This window comes from Caloenas nicobarica, chromosome 3, assembly GCF_036013445.1.
Source record: "Caloenas nicobarica isolate bCalNic1 chromosome 3, bCalNic1.hap1, whole genome shotgun sequence".
NCBI classification, from domain to species: Eukaryota; Metazoa; Chordata; class Aves; order Columbiformes; family Columbidae; genus Caloenas; species Caloenas nicobarica.
The window spans coordinates 23730231-23748083 of record NC_088247.1 but is presented as its reverse complement, the minus strand read 5'-3'; the positions used below and the strand labels follow the sequence as shown (position 1 = coordinate 23748083).

The 17853-nt window shown below is 34.9% G+C and overlaps 1 protein-coding gene across 1 annotated transcript in view; it reads left to right on the top strand.

Moving 5' to 3' along the window:
• The window catches only part of CSMD1 (CUB and Sushi multiple domains 1), a 1102582-nt gene that overhangs the window by 732204 nt on the left and 352525 nt on the right, over positions 1–17853 (top strand). The window contains 1 exon segment of the mRNA XM_065633007.1: positions 17481–17568. Within this exon segment, the coding sequence (XP_065489079.1) occupies positions 17481–17568 (88 nt within the window).

The window sequence follows — 17853 nt, the reverse complement described above, 5'->3', positions numbered from 1 at the left end:
TTCCCTCATCCAAATCACTGATGAATATATTGAATAATACTGGCCCCAGAACTGACCCTTGAGGCACTCCACTAGATACAGGCCTCCAACCAGACTCCGCCCCATTGACCATGACTCTGGCTTCTTTCCTTCAGCCAGTTTGCTGTCCACCTCACTACCCGATCATCCGGTCCACACTTCCTCAGTTTTGCCGTGAGGATGCTGTGGGAGATGGTGTCAAATGCTTTGCTGAAGTCAAGATAGACCACATCCACCACTCTGCCATCATCAATCCACCTCGTTATGTCCTCATAAAAGGCTATGAGGTTGGTCAAGCATGACTTCCCCTTGGTGAAGATGGCACCAAGGATAAGGTGTTCCATCACTTTCCCAGGGATGGAGGTGAGGCTGACCAGTCTATAGTTACCCAGGTCCTCCTTCTTGCCCTTTTTGAAGACCGGAGTGAGATTTGCTTTCCTCCAGTCCTCAGGCATCTCTCCTGTTTCCCAAGACTTGGCAAAGATGATGGAGAGTGGTCCAGCAATGACTTCAGCCAGCTCCCTCAGCACCCGCGGGTGCATCCCATCTGGACCCATGGATTTCTGGATGTCCAGATGGCTTAATTGCTCCCTAACCTAGTCCTCATCAACCAAGGCAAACTCTTCCATTGCCCTGCCTTCCTTTGGGGTCTCAGGGGTATGGGGCTCCTCGGGACAGTTCTTTTACCTTTTGTCATAAAGAATGAGAATTAAAATCTGGAATGCAGAGAGGAGTACATGCACATCACATAAATAGTAATTCTTCATCAGAAAAAAGGAAAATATAAAATTTGAATTAAAAAGTTTATCATAGTCATATTAAATATTTTATGAGTTACCAACATTATTTACAGTTCCTAGTATTTATCACATTGCTGACTGTACAAACTCTGCAAAACAAGGTTATCAGACTTACTTAGACTGGGGTTGTCTTGACCTGCCTGGAGCTTGGGTTTAGCTTTTTTAGGTGCAACAGCAGTGGTCTACTGACTAGGTAACTGTTGCCTAAATTGTTTTACTTTCATTTTGCTTTGTAGGACTGTGTGATATATTACTGTTATACTACTTTTTATATTCTATAACTAACTAGTAATAACAATGGACAGTGGAAGAGTAAGCCAAACATGTAGCACAGGGGAGAAAGGGTAGACACTATGAAATGTGTATAATAATTTTAACTGCATTGTTATGGAGAATTTTCCTGTAATAATATTCTTTTGTTTGGTTGGTTTTAAATTGGTACTAAAATTAAGATGTTAATATTTCATGTAGACTATCAATGAATTGTTGAATTTGCATATAAAGTGTATTTCTTGGGCCCATATAAACTGCAGAAGCTGCAGTGTAACCAAGCCATAACTTAATGCAACAAGACACTGAAATTCTTCAGCATGTTTATTCATACTTATGTCTGCTGACCACTTTAATCAGTTCTTCACTTCCAGCTCAATGTATCCATGATTTGCTTGGCCAATAGTTATTCAGTTTGGTGTGGAGGTCTCAATGCCTCTGGGCTTCAAAACTCCTAGGCTGAAACTATATCACATAATGCTACCATTAAGTATAACCCAGTTAAAGCCATAGGTGATGTTGAACCATGTGCACATTTAGTGCTAAAAATATCTCTTTCACATCTACCAATTATATACAATCATAATTTAGACACTTAGAAAATGCAGCAGTTGGGCCTGCCAGTATGAGCTCATACATGTTTGACCAAAGAATTTACACATTTCTCCTTTCTTATTAGAGAGTTTAAAAATACCCAATACAAGTGGCTTGATATCCCATTTAGTACTTACATACAAAAAAAAAAGCTTAAGTTGACTTTTAGAATAGTGAAATCTCAAACTCAAGGCTATGCAATGTCAATCTAAATATTACACACAAACCCTTAATTTATGTTCTTCATAGGTATGAGTTAGTGATCAATTTATTTGTTTTTCTAACGCAGATCATTGACAAGGAAACATAAATAGACTGTTCTCTTTTCTGTGAATCCATTGTTTGAGAGAAACACCTTTCTACTGATTTTTTTGTGGAAATACTGTTTATTGGCTTCCTAAATTTTGAAAATGAGGTGCAGAATATAGCTACTGTGTAGTACTCTCCTGGCTTTATAAACTGGCCGTATGTATTCTAGCTATACATTCACTTGGGCACAGTTATTGTAGAACTGAGGATCCCAGACTAAATATTAATGAAAACTGCACATATTAAAAATGTTAGGTGGTTGTTCATTTCGATTTTTTAACAATTCCTCTTCCATGCAGTTTTCTGATCTTCGTTAATAATATCTTATCATTTTAGATTAGAAGCCTGAAGCCTTAATTATTAATAGAGGTAACATCTTGTTCTGATATGCTTAAAGCATTGATTGAATCAGATGCATCTTCTTCTTGCTTGTAGCTTACCATGCCATTCCTTGAGGCAGGACAAGCAAGTTTTTTTTTTTTTTCTTTTCCCTTTTCTCTTTCCCATCCATTCTACATAAAAACTTACCAAAGAAGTAAAAGACTACAAAATGCATGTCTCTATATATGTCTGGAGGAGCAGCAGCAGAGAATTTACATTTATGGAATATAAAAGTGGATTATAAAATAATACAAACTGAACATCCTTGAACATTAAGGCCTGCAAACAAATAACAGACTAGTCATTAATACTTTGTGACTCTTGTTATGTGGTTTTCAAACATGAAATAGAGATATTGTTTTCTTGTTGATCAAATAAGAAGTGGAAGGCATAGAAACACTTATGTCAGAGTTTCCCTGAGGTCAGTTTTCAATATTTTATCTATTTTACTACTTTACCAGAAGTGTGATTTATTTTGCTTACTACAGGGATACATATTTTTTTATTTTAAATTTTCATTCCAGATTTATGGAGCCTATTACAATAAAAAACCTGGATAGGAATCTGTAATGCTTTTTTCTGTTGGACACTTACTTCGTTATAGAGCTTTATTTTGTTCTATTGTATTTTACAGGTACTTGATACCTAAAATATTTAATATTTGTTAATATTTGTTTGTTTGTTTGTTTGTTTTCCTTGCATCTTGTCAGATGTACATTTTTTGTGATCAAATTTTGTGGAATTAATATATTCTGTTTTCACAGGTTTGGGTTTTTTTTCAATTGTTTCCTGTGCTTAAGGAATATGCCTACTTGATTGATCTTTTCTTTTTTTTCCAATCATTAGAAGTCATCACTTTCACAGTGAAGCAGTGCTAAAATCATTATAGCAAATGTTAAGTATGTTCATTTGGAAATCAAAGATTTGAGTGCAGTTCATAGAAAAAAATATCCGGGTTTGTTTAAAACAACATACTTGCTTTCTGGTAACCATGGCAGCACAAAGAGAGTGGCAGAACTTTCCTTAACACTTAGGTAAAATACTTCTGTAAGTAGATCAGAACTGGATCTCTACTGCTGCCCATAAGTTTTGTTTTCTTTTAAAATTCTACTCACAAATTGTTCAGCAAATACACTCAATAGACTCAGAGACAAGTAGACCGAAAAACAGCTTCAGGCTTTTCAGTGTTGGGGCCTAGAAGCTAATTTTTAAACATGAATTATACAGTTGGTGGCAGTGACAGCCTGAGGAAACAAAAGCCATGACATATTCATGTTCCACATAGGACCTTTTTTTGTTAGGCTTTGCATGCTAATTTAATGCTACCAACTGAATATACAAGTCCTGTGTTCCATGAGACATTCCTTCTTTGCCTACCTGGGGGGGAGGAAATGAGAATTAGAAAATAGTTTTTAAATAGTTTTGAAAAACCAACAACCAGACATTTTTTGCTTTCTCTTCTCATTTCCTGGTTCCATGGGTGTATATATTTAATTGCTCATGGGTTGAAAAGCCTGAGTCTGTGGAGTTGCAAAAGTTCTCAAGTGGTACCTTAAAAGCTGTTTCCAGTACCACCAAAAGCAAATGGTATCATGCCACGGTTCAGCGTGGATGGCAATCAACCAGCTGGACCACCCTTTGTTTCCCGTTCTATGATTTTGGATAAATCTTACGGATACTCCTTTATTTTAGAAAATATAAAATGAAAATAAGTGTGGGTTTGGTGTGTTTTGTTTTGTTGGGGTTTTTTTAAGTTTCCAAAACAGCTAATGTTCAAGGCGTGTATGCAGCTGTATTTTTTGCATTCACTACACTCTGAAATATTGAAATCACTTAGACCAAACTTTAATTTTAATACTCAGTTTCTGATGTCTAGATTTGGAAAAGGGAGTGATTTTACATGTGAATTACCAATATAAATATGCATTTCTATGATGACAAATAATATACTGATGTTTGCCTAGCTGTCAGGACAAGCCACTGTAATAAAAATGGTTACCGAATAACAGCAAGAATTTTTCAACCACTTCAGGTACCAATTTGATCTTGATAATAAATGCCTCCCTCTAACCGATGTTTGTTATATGATAAAACTGGAGAGGAAAGAGCATCTAAAGGGATTAGTGAACACTGACAGGAGGATGAAATGATTTCTTTAAGCACTTAATACTCTGAATGAGTACATGTATAAATTTGTACGGAAGCCAAAACCCCATCTAGCTTGAGTGCCTAACTTTTGTTGTTGGTGATGGTGGTGGTGGTTTTGGTTCGTTTGTCTGTTTGTTCGTTTTCTCTTTAAACGTTGAAAAGGAGCTCTGGCTTGACTCTATCTCATTAAAGTGTGGTTTTGTTCAGTTAGGAGTATTATTACCTTATCTCTCTTTATAGAGAGGGATAAATAGCTACCTCCAAAGAGCATTTATAAGGTTGGTGACAATTCCTCATAAGTCTCTCATTTAAATACCTAAAGCTAAATCCAAGCCAAAGGGGTTTGTGCAAGTTCACCTGACCATCTGTATGAAACAGAAGCAGAATCCTAGAGTAATATCATTCCAGTTCTGGACCATCTCTTTATACATGGACTTTCTTACATACATTTTCCCCAAGGCCTCACCACCTCGGCTGGGGCCTCAGCTGTGCCCTGCCCTGGGTGGTTGGAGCTGCTGGAACCAGCTGTGTCCGGCGTAGGGCAACCCCGGCCTCTCCTCACAGAGACCCCCGCAGCCCCTGCTGCCGGCGCCTGGGTATGTGGAACCAATATAATTCCTAACTCACAACAACCATGTCATTTTTTGTTCTTTTATTCATGCTTTGTTTCATTTTTCATTTTACCCTGACTGCCATACGTACTGATTTTACATGGTAAAAACGTTTTTTCATTGTGCGCTGAGCAGGTGAGTTTTCCCTTTGACTGGTATATCCTTAAGAAGACAAATGCAAGCAGAATAAAATTTTGAATTTCTTGTTGCATGGAGTACTGTGGGCAATCCTGTGCATTTTGAAGTGAAATACAGGCACTAGCCATTTCACTGCAAGGAAGAGGCAGAGGACATTTTCTTCCCAGTGACCCTTGTAGACCTTGGGGTATAATTGGAAGGCAGGCTGGAGGTGATGTGAACTGCTGCTGTTCTACTTCTGCAGCTTGGTCCTCTGCTGTTCACCCAGCATGCCAGGGGTTCTAGGCCTCAGAGCCCATGGAGTATACAGCAGAGGAAAAACCTGCATTTTTCTGCAGGAAAACAAACCTAATATTGGGAAAAAAGGAAGGCAACTTAGGAAGAGTATGCAATCAGTTATGGTTACTTAGTTCTCTAAGTAGGTTAAAAAACACTTGTGAATTCTTTTCTGCTTTCACCTCTTGGCAAGAGCCCATAAAGACCATAAAGAGCAATCATGAGGAGATCTGCTAAGTCCCTTGCCTATCCATTAAACCATCTGAATCATTTCAGAAGCAAACAACCACACAACAGAGCAGATCATCTGAACAATATACCCTCACTCATGGGTGCAAATAGATATATCATTGAATTCATTTGGGAAACATGTTTTAATAAATAAAATCTCAATTTTATGTAGTGATAGAGTCTTTCAATTCTGTAAGCAGCTGTAAGGAAAGAATTGTGATTTTTAAAAGGTGATTAATGGATAAAACCTTGAAAAGAAAGTCTGGTTTTCTTCTCATTTTGTATTGGGGCAAAAACACTGCTTATTCAAAGCTTTTCTCAGTTTACTTACACTGTGAGGACTGGAAGATATTTGAGGAACCAATATAACCTCTGTGCCCCTTTCCCTCATGAATTAACAGGTTGACATGAATAAGTCACTGACTCTGTGTAAGAAAAAGGGAAAGGAATTATGAATTATCAGTTTGGCATTTCACCTCAATAAACAGGCCTGCCAGAATGACTGAGGTTACGTATTTGAGAGAAGTGTGTATCTGACACATAGATGCCATAGAAAATTGTGATATATTACTGAGGGTTTTTTTTTCTTATTGTTGTTGTCATACTGAGAAGAGTAGTAGGGAATGTGTTGCAGCTGACATCCACCCTCCTAATCTCAGTGAAAGGGAGAAAAGAGCCATGCCAACGTAATGTTTTAAGTGTTTCTGCTGTATATTTTAAAGATATCCAGAGTCTGAGATATTGTATACAACTGCACATCGTGTACAAAAGAAAATACTTTTTTTTTTTACTTTTTTATGTAATTTCTCTATAACTTGAAGCTGAGCATTGCAGAGTTATAAATGTTGGAGCACATATTTTTGTTTGGAGAAAGTTCTGGTATAAGATTGTTCACTTTATAATACAGTGGTTTTCTCTTTTTGAATACTGTGCCTAATTATAGCAGTTACAGATAGACAATTTAGGGCAAAAGACATTCTAGTTTTATGACATGGTCCTTCTCATACAAACTTCCTTATATTTTCTGATGCTTACACACAATGTCACGATCATTTTTGCTGAGCAAGAGTCTGAAATTGCACAGAGGAATATTACTAGTATTAAAAAAAAAAATAAATAAAGTCTCATAAACCCTGTCTCTGGAGTTAAGCATTTTAAACTAAGTCATCAGAAAATGCTTCAGTGTACTAAGGATTTACAATTCTGAAGCCCTTTCCGGAATGGGACACTCAAAAGGAAGTAGAGAACAGTAGTCTCTCTGAATAGATGTGGACAGATCAGCAGAAGGAATAGTCTCTCTTCTGAGAAGATGTACTAAGTGCAAATTAATGAAAAAGAAAACGGTACTACCTGAATTTTAAGTGCTTACAAAAGTAAATGTCCATGATCTATTTTTGGATTTAGCTTTGTAAATACTAATCTAAATATGAAGCTCTCTTTGGATTTAGAAGACAAAATGACCACTGGAGTAGCCAGCTACTAAGGTTATATATTAAATATTAAATTGGGAGTTCTTGGGAACTCTCAGTCTTATTCAGCTTCTGGTGTATCCACAGACCGATTGCATATAGATTTAACTTCCAGAACTTTAACTGCAATAATGCGAAGTTTAGTTGGAATACACTTGCTTTACTTCTTGGGAAGATGGTGCATCCCTTACAATCATTGTAGCCAAACATTTGATATTTACTCTGGCCAGTTAAATACAGTTCTTAGAATGCCAGCACTGCACTTTAATCACGAACACTACCATATGCTTTATTTTATAACTGAATAAAGTATGTCTTTTATTGAAAAAAATGCCCCTAAAAATATTTAGCTGAAGTATTAAGCACAGAAATCAGATCTTTAAGATTAATAGCTTTGTTCTGTTAATTTTTATGTCTTTGGAATGGTTTATCTCTTTCTTTCCACTTGAACCAGGAGATAAACACTTATTAATATATTCAGTCTCTTACTGACCCCTTTTATGTGGTCTTTGCCAGTCTTATTTGTGAAAACTGCTTGTGTTGACTTTGATGCATGGACTTATCCTTCTTCCTTGAAAATCCCTGTCTTTTACAGAAGTATCCAACCTCTGCTGGCTTCCAATCCCTGGCCCAGTATCTTGCTCCTTCATCTTACTCTTGGTTTAACATTTGGCAGTGTAAACAACATAATGGAGGATTAAGATATTAATTTCAACTGTGCTCTGTATTCTCATTTTGTGTAGCAGCACAACGCATTCAGCCCTTCAGAAATGATGAAAACAGTAATCAAATCTCTTATTCCTTGTAACAGAGGCAGTTTGATCCATTTGGAAACTATGTCTTCAAATCTTTCTTTTGAGGAAGACAAATAAACTATTCGTTCCAGAACTGTTTTGAGGTAACAACACTCCTCCCTAATACTTACTCAGAGATCCTTTAGTGAGGAGCTAGAAGAATATTCAAAAGTATTCTTGGAAGAATATCTACAAATAGTTGTAGAAGAATACCTCAAGAGCAGGCTTGAGAAGTCAGGGGACAATATAAGAAATGTGCAGCTGTCCTGCTTAAGCCAAGACCTCAAGGACTGCTTATTTTATCTATGAATTCCTAATATTATATACGAAAGCAAGTACTCACCACAGTATTTGAAATTCATGTCCTTCACTGTCTGAGTGTCTTTGTCATGCTACACAATCATCCTCATTCTTATGGACCCAAATAATTTCCTCCTCTGCTCCCAAATGTTTTAATTTCAAGAAGAGAGAAGGGGAGAGAACTAACCACACTGATGTACCAGTAGTTTGATGACCTGGGAATTATACAGAAAACTAAAGAATTAAACTTGAATTAACTACGCCAGACAAAGTATTTGAATGCTGTGTTTTGGTTGGTTGGGGTTTTTTGTTTTGTTTGTTTGGTTGGTTTTTGTTTGGTTTTTGTTTGTTTGGTTTTTTATTTTTGAGACTGTTCTAACTACTAAGCAGCACCTCTAAAGAAAATCATCATCAGCTGCTGAGTTTCTTATTTTGTGAGAAATGAAGTTTTCTTGATGATTTGTTAGAGGTATTGTGAGCTCATCAGTTTGCTCTAGCTGTGAGAAAGACGGTACAATGCTTAGTCCTGTCAAGAGGACTGTTAAGAGATGCCACTTCATGGAAAGTACAAAACTGCAGCTCTTAAGTGGGGGAAGCTTAAAAGCAGAAAGTGAAGACCCCTAATAATTTAAATGTTTCCAGCTTTAGAGGGCAGTTCAGCAGGAAACTTCAGAAATAGTTCTAGTCACAAACTTCCATGTTCTGCCTAGGTTTCACTTAAGATGTGGTCCTAAATGGCTGGCACAAAGTCACCAAAAAAAAGGCAGAGGAAAGCCAGAGAACTGAATTTTTCTGTATCAGTTTATCTTATTTCCTATATGAACATCTCCACTGCAGTAGACTATCCCATAGTTAACAGTTATTTTCTAATATTAAGCTCTTTCTCAAAGTCAAAGCTTATTTGATTAAATTCTGCAAACCTTGGACAGTGGACCAATAAATATAAATTCAATGAAAATCTTCAAAGTTATATGGAAAAATTAGATCAATGCAGTATGCCTATGGCTGTTTTGTTACTTCTTCAGATTTGTTACACAGTGCTAAACATTTGACTCTGAAAAGACAAAAATTTAATATCAGTTACCAGACTAAAAAAACAGGTAATGCATTGATTGACAAATTTACATTAAATGACTAATTAAGGAAATGAGGATTTTATTTAAATATTGTCATTTTGACCCTTACTGATATGAAAAAATAAAATTGATAGTTGCCTTCAGGATTATTGCAGAAATGGTAGTGCTCAGTAAGATGCTAGATAGCTATTTTTAAAGGAAAAGACTGCCTTGTGAATCAATAAAACATGTTATAAAGTGGCAGTATATTTACAAGTAAATAGCATTGTGGGTTGAATTTATAACCTGACATTGGTGAAAAATTGGATTTTCCAAACTTCTAAGCCACTGAGACAAAACAACATGTCGGTTTATTTCTTTTGAAAAGAATGCATCTGGATATCCCATAAAATTGCTCTTTACTACTGACTCTTCATCAGCTCTGTCATTTCAAAGTAAACTACTGAATTTCCTACATTTCTGAATGGAGTGGTACTGGAAAAAGCAACAACTCTGTTTGCTCTGAGCTATGTGTTTAAGCCTTACACATAGTTCATTGTGTAGTTTGCAAAGGACAAATGTATAATGGTGATTTCATTTTCACCTCAAGTTGTTGCTTTCCCTTCCTGTCATGTGGTGTGAAAAATAAATGGTATGTATATATTTTTTAAAGTTTTTTTTTATTGCTCACCTATCAGACAAAATCCTGCACCTCCTATCATTACTCATATTTTATCTGTTTACTTAATGGCTTTCCATTTACTTGTGTTTGAGTATTACATAATACTAAGACAGTAAAATACTTTCTCATGCCTGGAGGGAAATAGTTTGCTGTTAAACCTTGTTTTTTGCAATTGGTGCAGAAATATCATTACCTGCAGCAAGTCATGAGATGATTCTGAAATCCAAATACAGTCTGAAAACTAATGACTACTTTCATTTTAATGTATTAATGTTATAAGGACTAAGCCACGAAGATAGCACAATATAGTTGTTATGCAGTGATGTGAGACAGTTTCTTGCCTATATTCCCCTAATGACCTTAAGCAGTATAAAGACGTGATAGAGATCATTATTTAAGTACTAGGATTAATGAAGGAAAAATACTTTTAAGCGGTGTCCATAAATCATAAATTCAAATGAAAATATAAAAATGGGTGTGTACATTTTCAGAAAATGATAACTTCAGTTCAAGAAAGTCTTAATGAGTGATAGATTTTGCAGTCTAAAGGTACTCTTACTATAGTTTATGGTGTAAATACCTTAACTAAAATCAAGTGTAATCTAAACTTATACCTTCCATCTGGTTGAACTGTATTGAATCATTGGTGAATGAACTTCACTCACTGGAAAATTTAGGCTTTTTAGAGCAATCCGAGTTTTCCTGCACTTATGTTAACAGGTCTCGTTGCAAATAGGAACTTGCGTGGACCATCAGCTGAAGGGAATTAGACAAATGCTTCCAGTATAGTTGGTCTGGTTTTTGCAAGTTCAGTTGTCTGTTCCTAGGGTGTGATGAATTCAACACCTATGAAAATCTGGTTTTTGCAATTACTAAAGGAGTCTCCACTTTCATGATGCATCTTTATCTTTGATGACACAAACAGTAACTCAGGAAGTTTGTATAACTGCCTGAGCATTGTGGAAGACCTAGACCAGGCCCCCAAAAGTAGATGTGGTGAATGCATCTGATTCTGAACTGTAGCTTTTGTGTGACATGTAGAAATTTGCCCCTAGAAATGGGGGAAAAAGAATATATTTCATTTCCTAATATATACAACTTCATAGAGAAAATATATTTAAATTTTAATTAACTGCTAAAACTAAAATTGATCCTTTCATGTCTATACTTTAAGAGTATTTTAATCAGGCTAAAATCCAAATCTTTAATTGCACTAAAAAGGTAAATATTTGACAATTTCTCCTCACAGTTCACAAATGTGGAATTTCTTAGCTATGTAAAAATACATTTATTTAAATTGTTGTGTTCATGTGGAGGAAAAACAAATGTTGTTATGAGTGAGCAGGCTTTTCAAGACTTCAAGAAAAGCTGGACTAATAAGCTCCCAGGCTGACTGAAAGCTGTGCATCTGCTGAGCCTTAAATTGCTTCATTAAGCTGGAATAAATCTTATATTCAGCTGCTGAAAATAGAGGTGGATGCAAAGGAGAGTGGGTCAAATTCCCTTGGGAAGCCAAAACAGAACAAAACAAAGGGAAAAAAAAAAACTTGTTTGTTTTCTTTAACTGCTGATTCACTCTCTAAGAATGGACGAAACCACTATTGGATTCATGTAAAGACAAGCTATTCTCAGGCCTCGTGATCACTAAGGAATAATAAGTGGGATGTACCAGCTATTTTGGTTATAACAAATAAGACTACTGGTAGAAAAGCTCAGCTGCTGAAGAAAGGAGTCCCGTAAATATATCGGTAAATTACAGAAATCCTGTATTTTAATCAAGTGTCAGCAACTGCTATCCATTCAGAAGATGATTTTCCAATGTGAGAAGGTGCGAAAAATATTCAAAAAAAGCTAAAAGAATTATCTTTAGCATATGAAAATGATAAGGTCTTTTATAGTTTCTGTTTCAGAAATGTTTTTGTTTGTTTGTTTCTGTTTTTTTTTAATCAGACTTCTTAAAGCAAGAGAGATTCTTAAACTTACCTTACAAATTTTCAAACCTAAAATACTCTTATAGTGAGAAACACTGGAGCATTGCAGTTTTAGATGAATTCCATCAGCTGTCTAGGGATTGCTAAATAGAACAATACTTCAGAAGATTACATTGTTACATTGTTCAACTGCAAAACTTTTATTATCTGTCCTTTCTTGTGTCTATTTTTCTTCTTTTCTCTCTTTCTGGGTTTCGGTATTTTATCACTTCTTTGTCAGAGTAAGTTCCATGCAGGTTTATTTCTGTTGTCTGTAACAGATCAGTGTTATTCTGTTTCTACTGAAAGAGTTACTTAAAGCCTGTGGATCATCAGCTCATTTTGTTAACGGTAGTTTTCTTGTCTTCTAAAATCCTGAATGAAATTGTACAGCACTCTACATTAAATAGCACTCTTTATATTTCTTTGTCCAGTTGAAATATATGGTGTTTGTCATGGTATTTTGTTTGTAGCTATTATTTCTACTCAAATCTGTCTTTTCTATCATGTCGAGATCTTATTTAATTATAAGAAAATACCTGTCACTAAGTGTGTACCCACATAAGTAATGTCCTCGTATCTCGTTAGAATTCCAACTTAATACTTTTGATGTATGTCTTTCTGCAAAAGAGATATCAGAAAAAAATTTGAACTTTTTTTTCTTTTTTAATGTCCTCTGATTTGTTCAAGAGTTCAAGAGACAAAACAAGTTATCACATTTTTTAATGTGCTCAAAATTATCTAGGTCAAAATTATTAAAATAACTAAGTATGACTTTTTAAGCATATTAATCTAAACAGAACTGTCCATTGAAGTTGTTTACAAATTCATCCATTTATTTCAATCTGGATAAGTCAAAAACTTTGAAAGCTTGGAGTTATCCTCAGGACAGGGGTAACAGGCATTTTAGAGCAAAAGCAGCAGAATTTATGGCAGAAAATTTCATTTAATTAATTCTGCCTGTGAGTATATTTCTAGAATGAAGCTTTTGTGTTCTAAAATCTTTCTTTTCATCCACTATTTCCAGCTTTCTAAATTCAAAACAACCACAGCATATCCAATTGTTTTATACAATGATATATGATATCATATATCATATGAAAACATATGATATATATTTTATACCTTTTCTCCATGTATTGTCATGTCACGACATTTAGTATATATGTATTTTTTCTTTTCCAGTGACTACATTATTCATTACTGTGTGAAACACATGATTTCTAGTACACTTGATAAAGAATAATTGAAATGTTTTGGTTTCACTTTTGAAGCATAATTATTTAATGACCGAAGTCATGCCTCAAACTGTTGGATTTTTTTTTAATATGAATCAACCTTTTCAAAGATTAAAAAGTAAATAAATGTAAATCTAAGAATCTTAAAGAATAATTGAGATGTGTTTCTAATACATTAATTAATGTATCTATTCTCTTGTTTCATTGATACAATGTCATTGCACTTATTTGTGACTTCTTGGCTGGAAAGAGGTTTGTATTTACATATGTCAGCTTTTATTTGCATCATAATAGAGAGATAAAGTACTCATTCATTGTAAAGTCTTGTTCAGTTTGAAAACTTGTCAGTCTGCTATAGAAAAACTGCCATTTATTATAATGTCTTTCCATGGTGAATTTTAGGGTGTTTTCTCTAGCCTTCAAGCACTATTTGACAAGGTCTTATTGTAGGTTATTCTTGCAATTTTTTGGTTTAGTCTGAAAATTATTAAAAACAAATTATTGAAGGAGTGAGTTTATATATGTATTATGTAGTTATTTATTTACCTGTTTAAATCCAGAACCTTTCTGTAGGTTGGTGATATCACTGGGAGAATGAGTAAATGGCCTGACAGACTGCCAAAACCTGTTAGGTTTAAAATTGTAGGTGTTTCAGCCTAAACCATGAATGTCAAGTTTTGTTACTAACTTAATGGCTACTGAAGAATAACATGCAGTACAATGCATCTATACATAATATTTTTTTTGCTCCAAAGCCCAGCCCTTCAAAGCATTTCATCACATGCTTTACATGAGCATGAGTAGATCATTAATATATGTCCAGATTTCAAATGCGCCCACAGCAGGACAGCTTTCCTGGAGCAGAACTGGTATTATAACAAGGGAGACTTCATGTTGCGCATCTTGCTGCATGAAACATATATTGCACTATCCCTTTCTCCTGCCTAATATGGCTCCTTGATTAAACTCTTCCCAAACGCCGAGCTAAATCTGGATATCAATGTATCTGTTAATTGTTTATTATTATGGTTACAACTTATTTCTGTTTACAGTCTTATTTGTTTACAGTTACTGCCAGTCTTCTGTACTATTGTGTTAGAATCAGGACGTGAAACATCTTAAACGAGTTCTATTCTTACTATGTTATATACCAAGTGAAACATAAAGATGACCTCCAAAGCTGTGGAAACTCCAGTCTGTATGATCCCAATGGAGAAAATTGGAGAAATCATGTTGATGCATTCTCACTCAGTAAAACAAGATTAGATGGTTTTTTTAATCAGATAGAAATTTAAATCACCAGTCTTAACCACAGAGGTGGTATTGTAGACTGAACTGCTGTCCCTCATGTTAATGAACTCACAGATTCTCTTCAACTATTTCTGCAGAAAGGCCTGAGAATACTTATGTTTTTCAGTATATAATGAGATGGCATGTTGAAAATTCCAGAGTCAAGCTGCATCCTCTGAGAATGCTTTGTCTCTATACTAAACACATATCTGGTGGTTGAAGCATCTTTGATGTTAAAAAAGTGCAAAGATTGTCATCTATCTGGGGAGATCACTTTCTTCTGTGCTGTGAGTAAGGACTCAGTCAACATCTACTGGTGTCTCAAATAAAATACTTATGCATTTTGTATATATGTCTGTAAAAGGAGAGAGCTTCACTGCAATGTTTGTACTTAAAACATGATAGCAAAGGCAATGTTTTCCACCTTGCATTACAGTCATTACCATAAGGTTCAAGTTCAGTAAACTTGATATGTCACATAACCATGTAAGTCATATCGCTTAATTTTCTGTTTTGGTGATTCAGTAGTCGAAATTGAAGTCACTTCCACTAATGTAACTACACTTCTGTGCTAACGGTAGTATTTTTTTTTCTTTTCTGAAAAAAATGGATGAAATATTAGTAAGAAAATTATTAATTTTAAGGAACATTCGTATACAAGCAGGCTGCTTTTCTGGCAAGATCAGTTTTTGACTATAATAGCATTTCAACTCTGACACTTCCCAAGAAACTACAAAATTAAATTCTCAGAATAAAGTGCATATTTACTAGCTGTACGTGCTGTATGACAATAAATATTAAGGGGAGGAGGTGCCTGCAGGTATGTGCCTGCGGGTATGTGCCTGTGTTTGGATGACCCTGTGCCCATATGCCAGTGTGTGTGAAAGCTTCTATGTTTTCCTGTGCACAAACATGTGCATGCATGTTTTACATGTGTGTTAGGTGACCTCTTGTGCATACATATGCTGGTGTGAGTGCACAACTGTGCTGTTCTGAAAGTCTTGGTTCACACACAGAAAAGTCTTTATGAGTCTAAGTAATATTAGTGAAATTTGCAGGATAGGGCTCTTGGTCTAGAGTGTTTTCAAGGTGGTGAATTCCAGATGAAATACTTTTGTCCAAGTGAACTGGATTTTTCCTCATTCTTGGTTTTTGTTTAGTTGGTTGTTTTTTTGGGATTTTGTTTGTTTGTTTGTTTTTTAATTATTATTATTTATCAGGAGCTAGATTTTTAAATAAAACATATTTTTAATTGTGTTTCTAAAACGTTTCTGAGATTATCCTAATATTTCTTCACCTGGTTTAAAGAAAGATTTCTGGAACAAATAGTATACAATACAGTAAATAATATCAAAAAGATGTGGAGAAAGAGATAATTCCTTTCCTTTCCTATATTTTTAAAACTTTCTATATGCCAAAATTAGAAAAAAAAGTGTAGACAAATGTTGAAATATTCTGAAGTATTGCAGTTTCTCTACTTTAGGAATATGCTCCGGTCAAGAATGTTGATAGTCACAAGTGCTTTGTCTTAGTTATATTTTTATAGTGCTGTAATGCAGTTTTTATTTTCTTTAAATTTCCTCTTGTAAAGCGTTGGATTTCTATATAAATTAATTTTCCCCAGTGCTTCCAAGACAGACATAAAGATTTATAGCTCTTACCATCTGATTGTATGCATCCTGCTTGTCACCACTCTTTTTGCCACTGTATTCAATTTGAAAGCATATCACTGTGTAGGAAAACCAGCGACTTTTTACATCTAATCTCTCATCACCTTTCAGCTGTAATGCTGTCATCTGTAATCACTCAGGCTTGTGTAATTTATTTTCTGCAGCTAAAATGTTCCAACTGACATTTTTATGCAGGAAGAAAATTCTGCCTTGTCCTTAAGGATTTCTCAAAAATCTTTTAAGATGAAAAATGTGGTCCACAAATTTCTACTAGCTCTCTTATTCTGTGGACGAAACAGAAAGACAGGAGTGTATCTATAGATGGACACATGTGTGTAGAGATGAGATATAAAGCACAAATATATTCAGGTTTTCAGTATATTCACAGTGTTGTGCTCTGTTACTTTATGTCTTTTCTTTATGATTAATTTCTTTGCATTCCATGTATGCCTTAAATACCTTTTCACAAATGAAGAAGAAAAAAGTGAAAATTGAATGTTCAAATTGTTTTGAGTTTTGAAAGGACTATAAGCTTATATATTTATATACCTAGTGTTGTATAAGTATCTGACAGTGGAGGGAGAATGAATGGAAGACAAATGGAATGGAACAGTATAGGATACCTTTTATTTCTATTCCTATCTAAAAACACAAAACAGAAATTTTGAGCCTTGTTTGCATGAAGACATATTCAGCTGGTTACAAATGCATTGCTCTGTGGGTTTTCTCTATATTTTTGAGATTAACTTTATCTTCGTAAAAATACTTCTGTATTACAATTGGGTTCTGGCTTTTGTGTATTTCAAACCTAATTATGGACAGAAGCTCAAATGAGATTTTTATTTTCTTATACTATCTTAATCTTACAGTGGTATGTTGTGAATATTTCAGAAGTTGACTTCATGAAATGTTATTTTTCCTGTCTGAGAAAAGCTGTGGATCCTAGTGTATCCATAAAAAGATGATTGACCACAGGAAAACAATAATCTATTTTCCTACAGAAGCAAAACATGGAAGATTATGTTTTGGTTTTCTTTTTTATCATAACCAAAGAAAATAAACAATGCACACTAGAAATCAATTATATGCGGCTGATTTTTTATCATAATTTATACTGTTTAAAGAAAAAAAAAAGCCTATGGTTAAGTTCAGGCCATGGAAGTTAATGTATAGGAAAAGTAAAGAATCATCTTTACAGCTGCATGTCTAAATTTTTTTTTTTCCTTTGCTTTGCAGTGACCCAGGGTGGGGATGCAATTGCATCTGATACATGTCCTGATCCTGGAATTCCTGAAAATGGGAGAAGAGTGGGCTCTGACTTCAGGTAGGCACATTTAGTTTTCTGTACAACCAAAAGGGATTTATTTCCTGTTTCAGGTATACTGAGCATGCAACAGATATGTATTGCTTCCCTAGTTTTGAATGTATTGAGTCCTTGTCAAAATAGCTCCAATCCATTGCATATCTTGAATGGTTTTATACATTTTTTTTTTAAAATCAAAGCATTTTCAATATGAATTTTAGGACTTAATCCTCTTATCTGTGTAGGAAAGGCAGAACTCTCTGGACAGCATAGAATAAGCAGACTGAATTGTCTGTTTTCCCACTA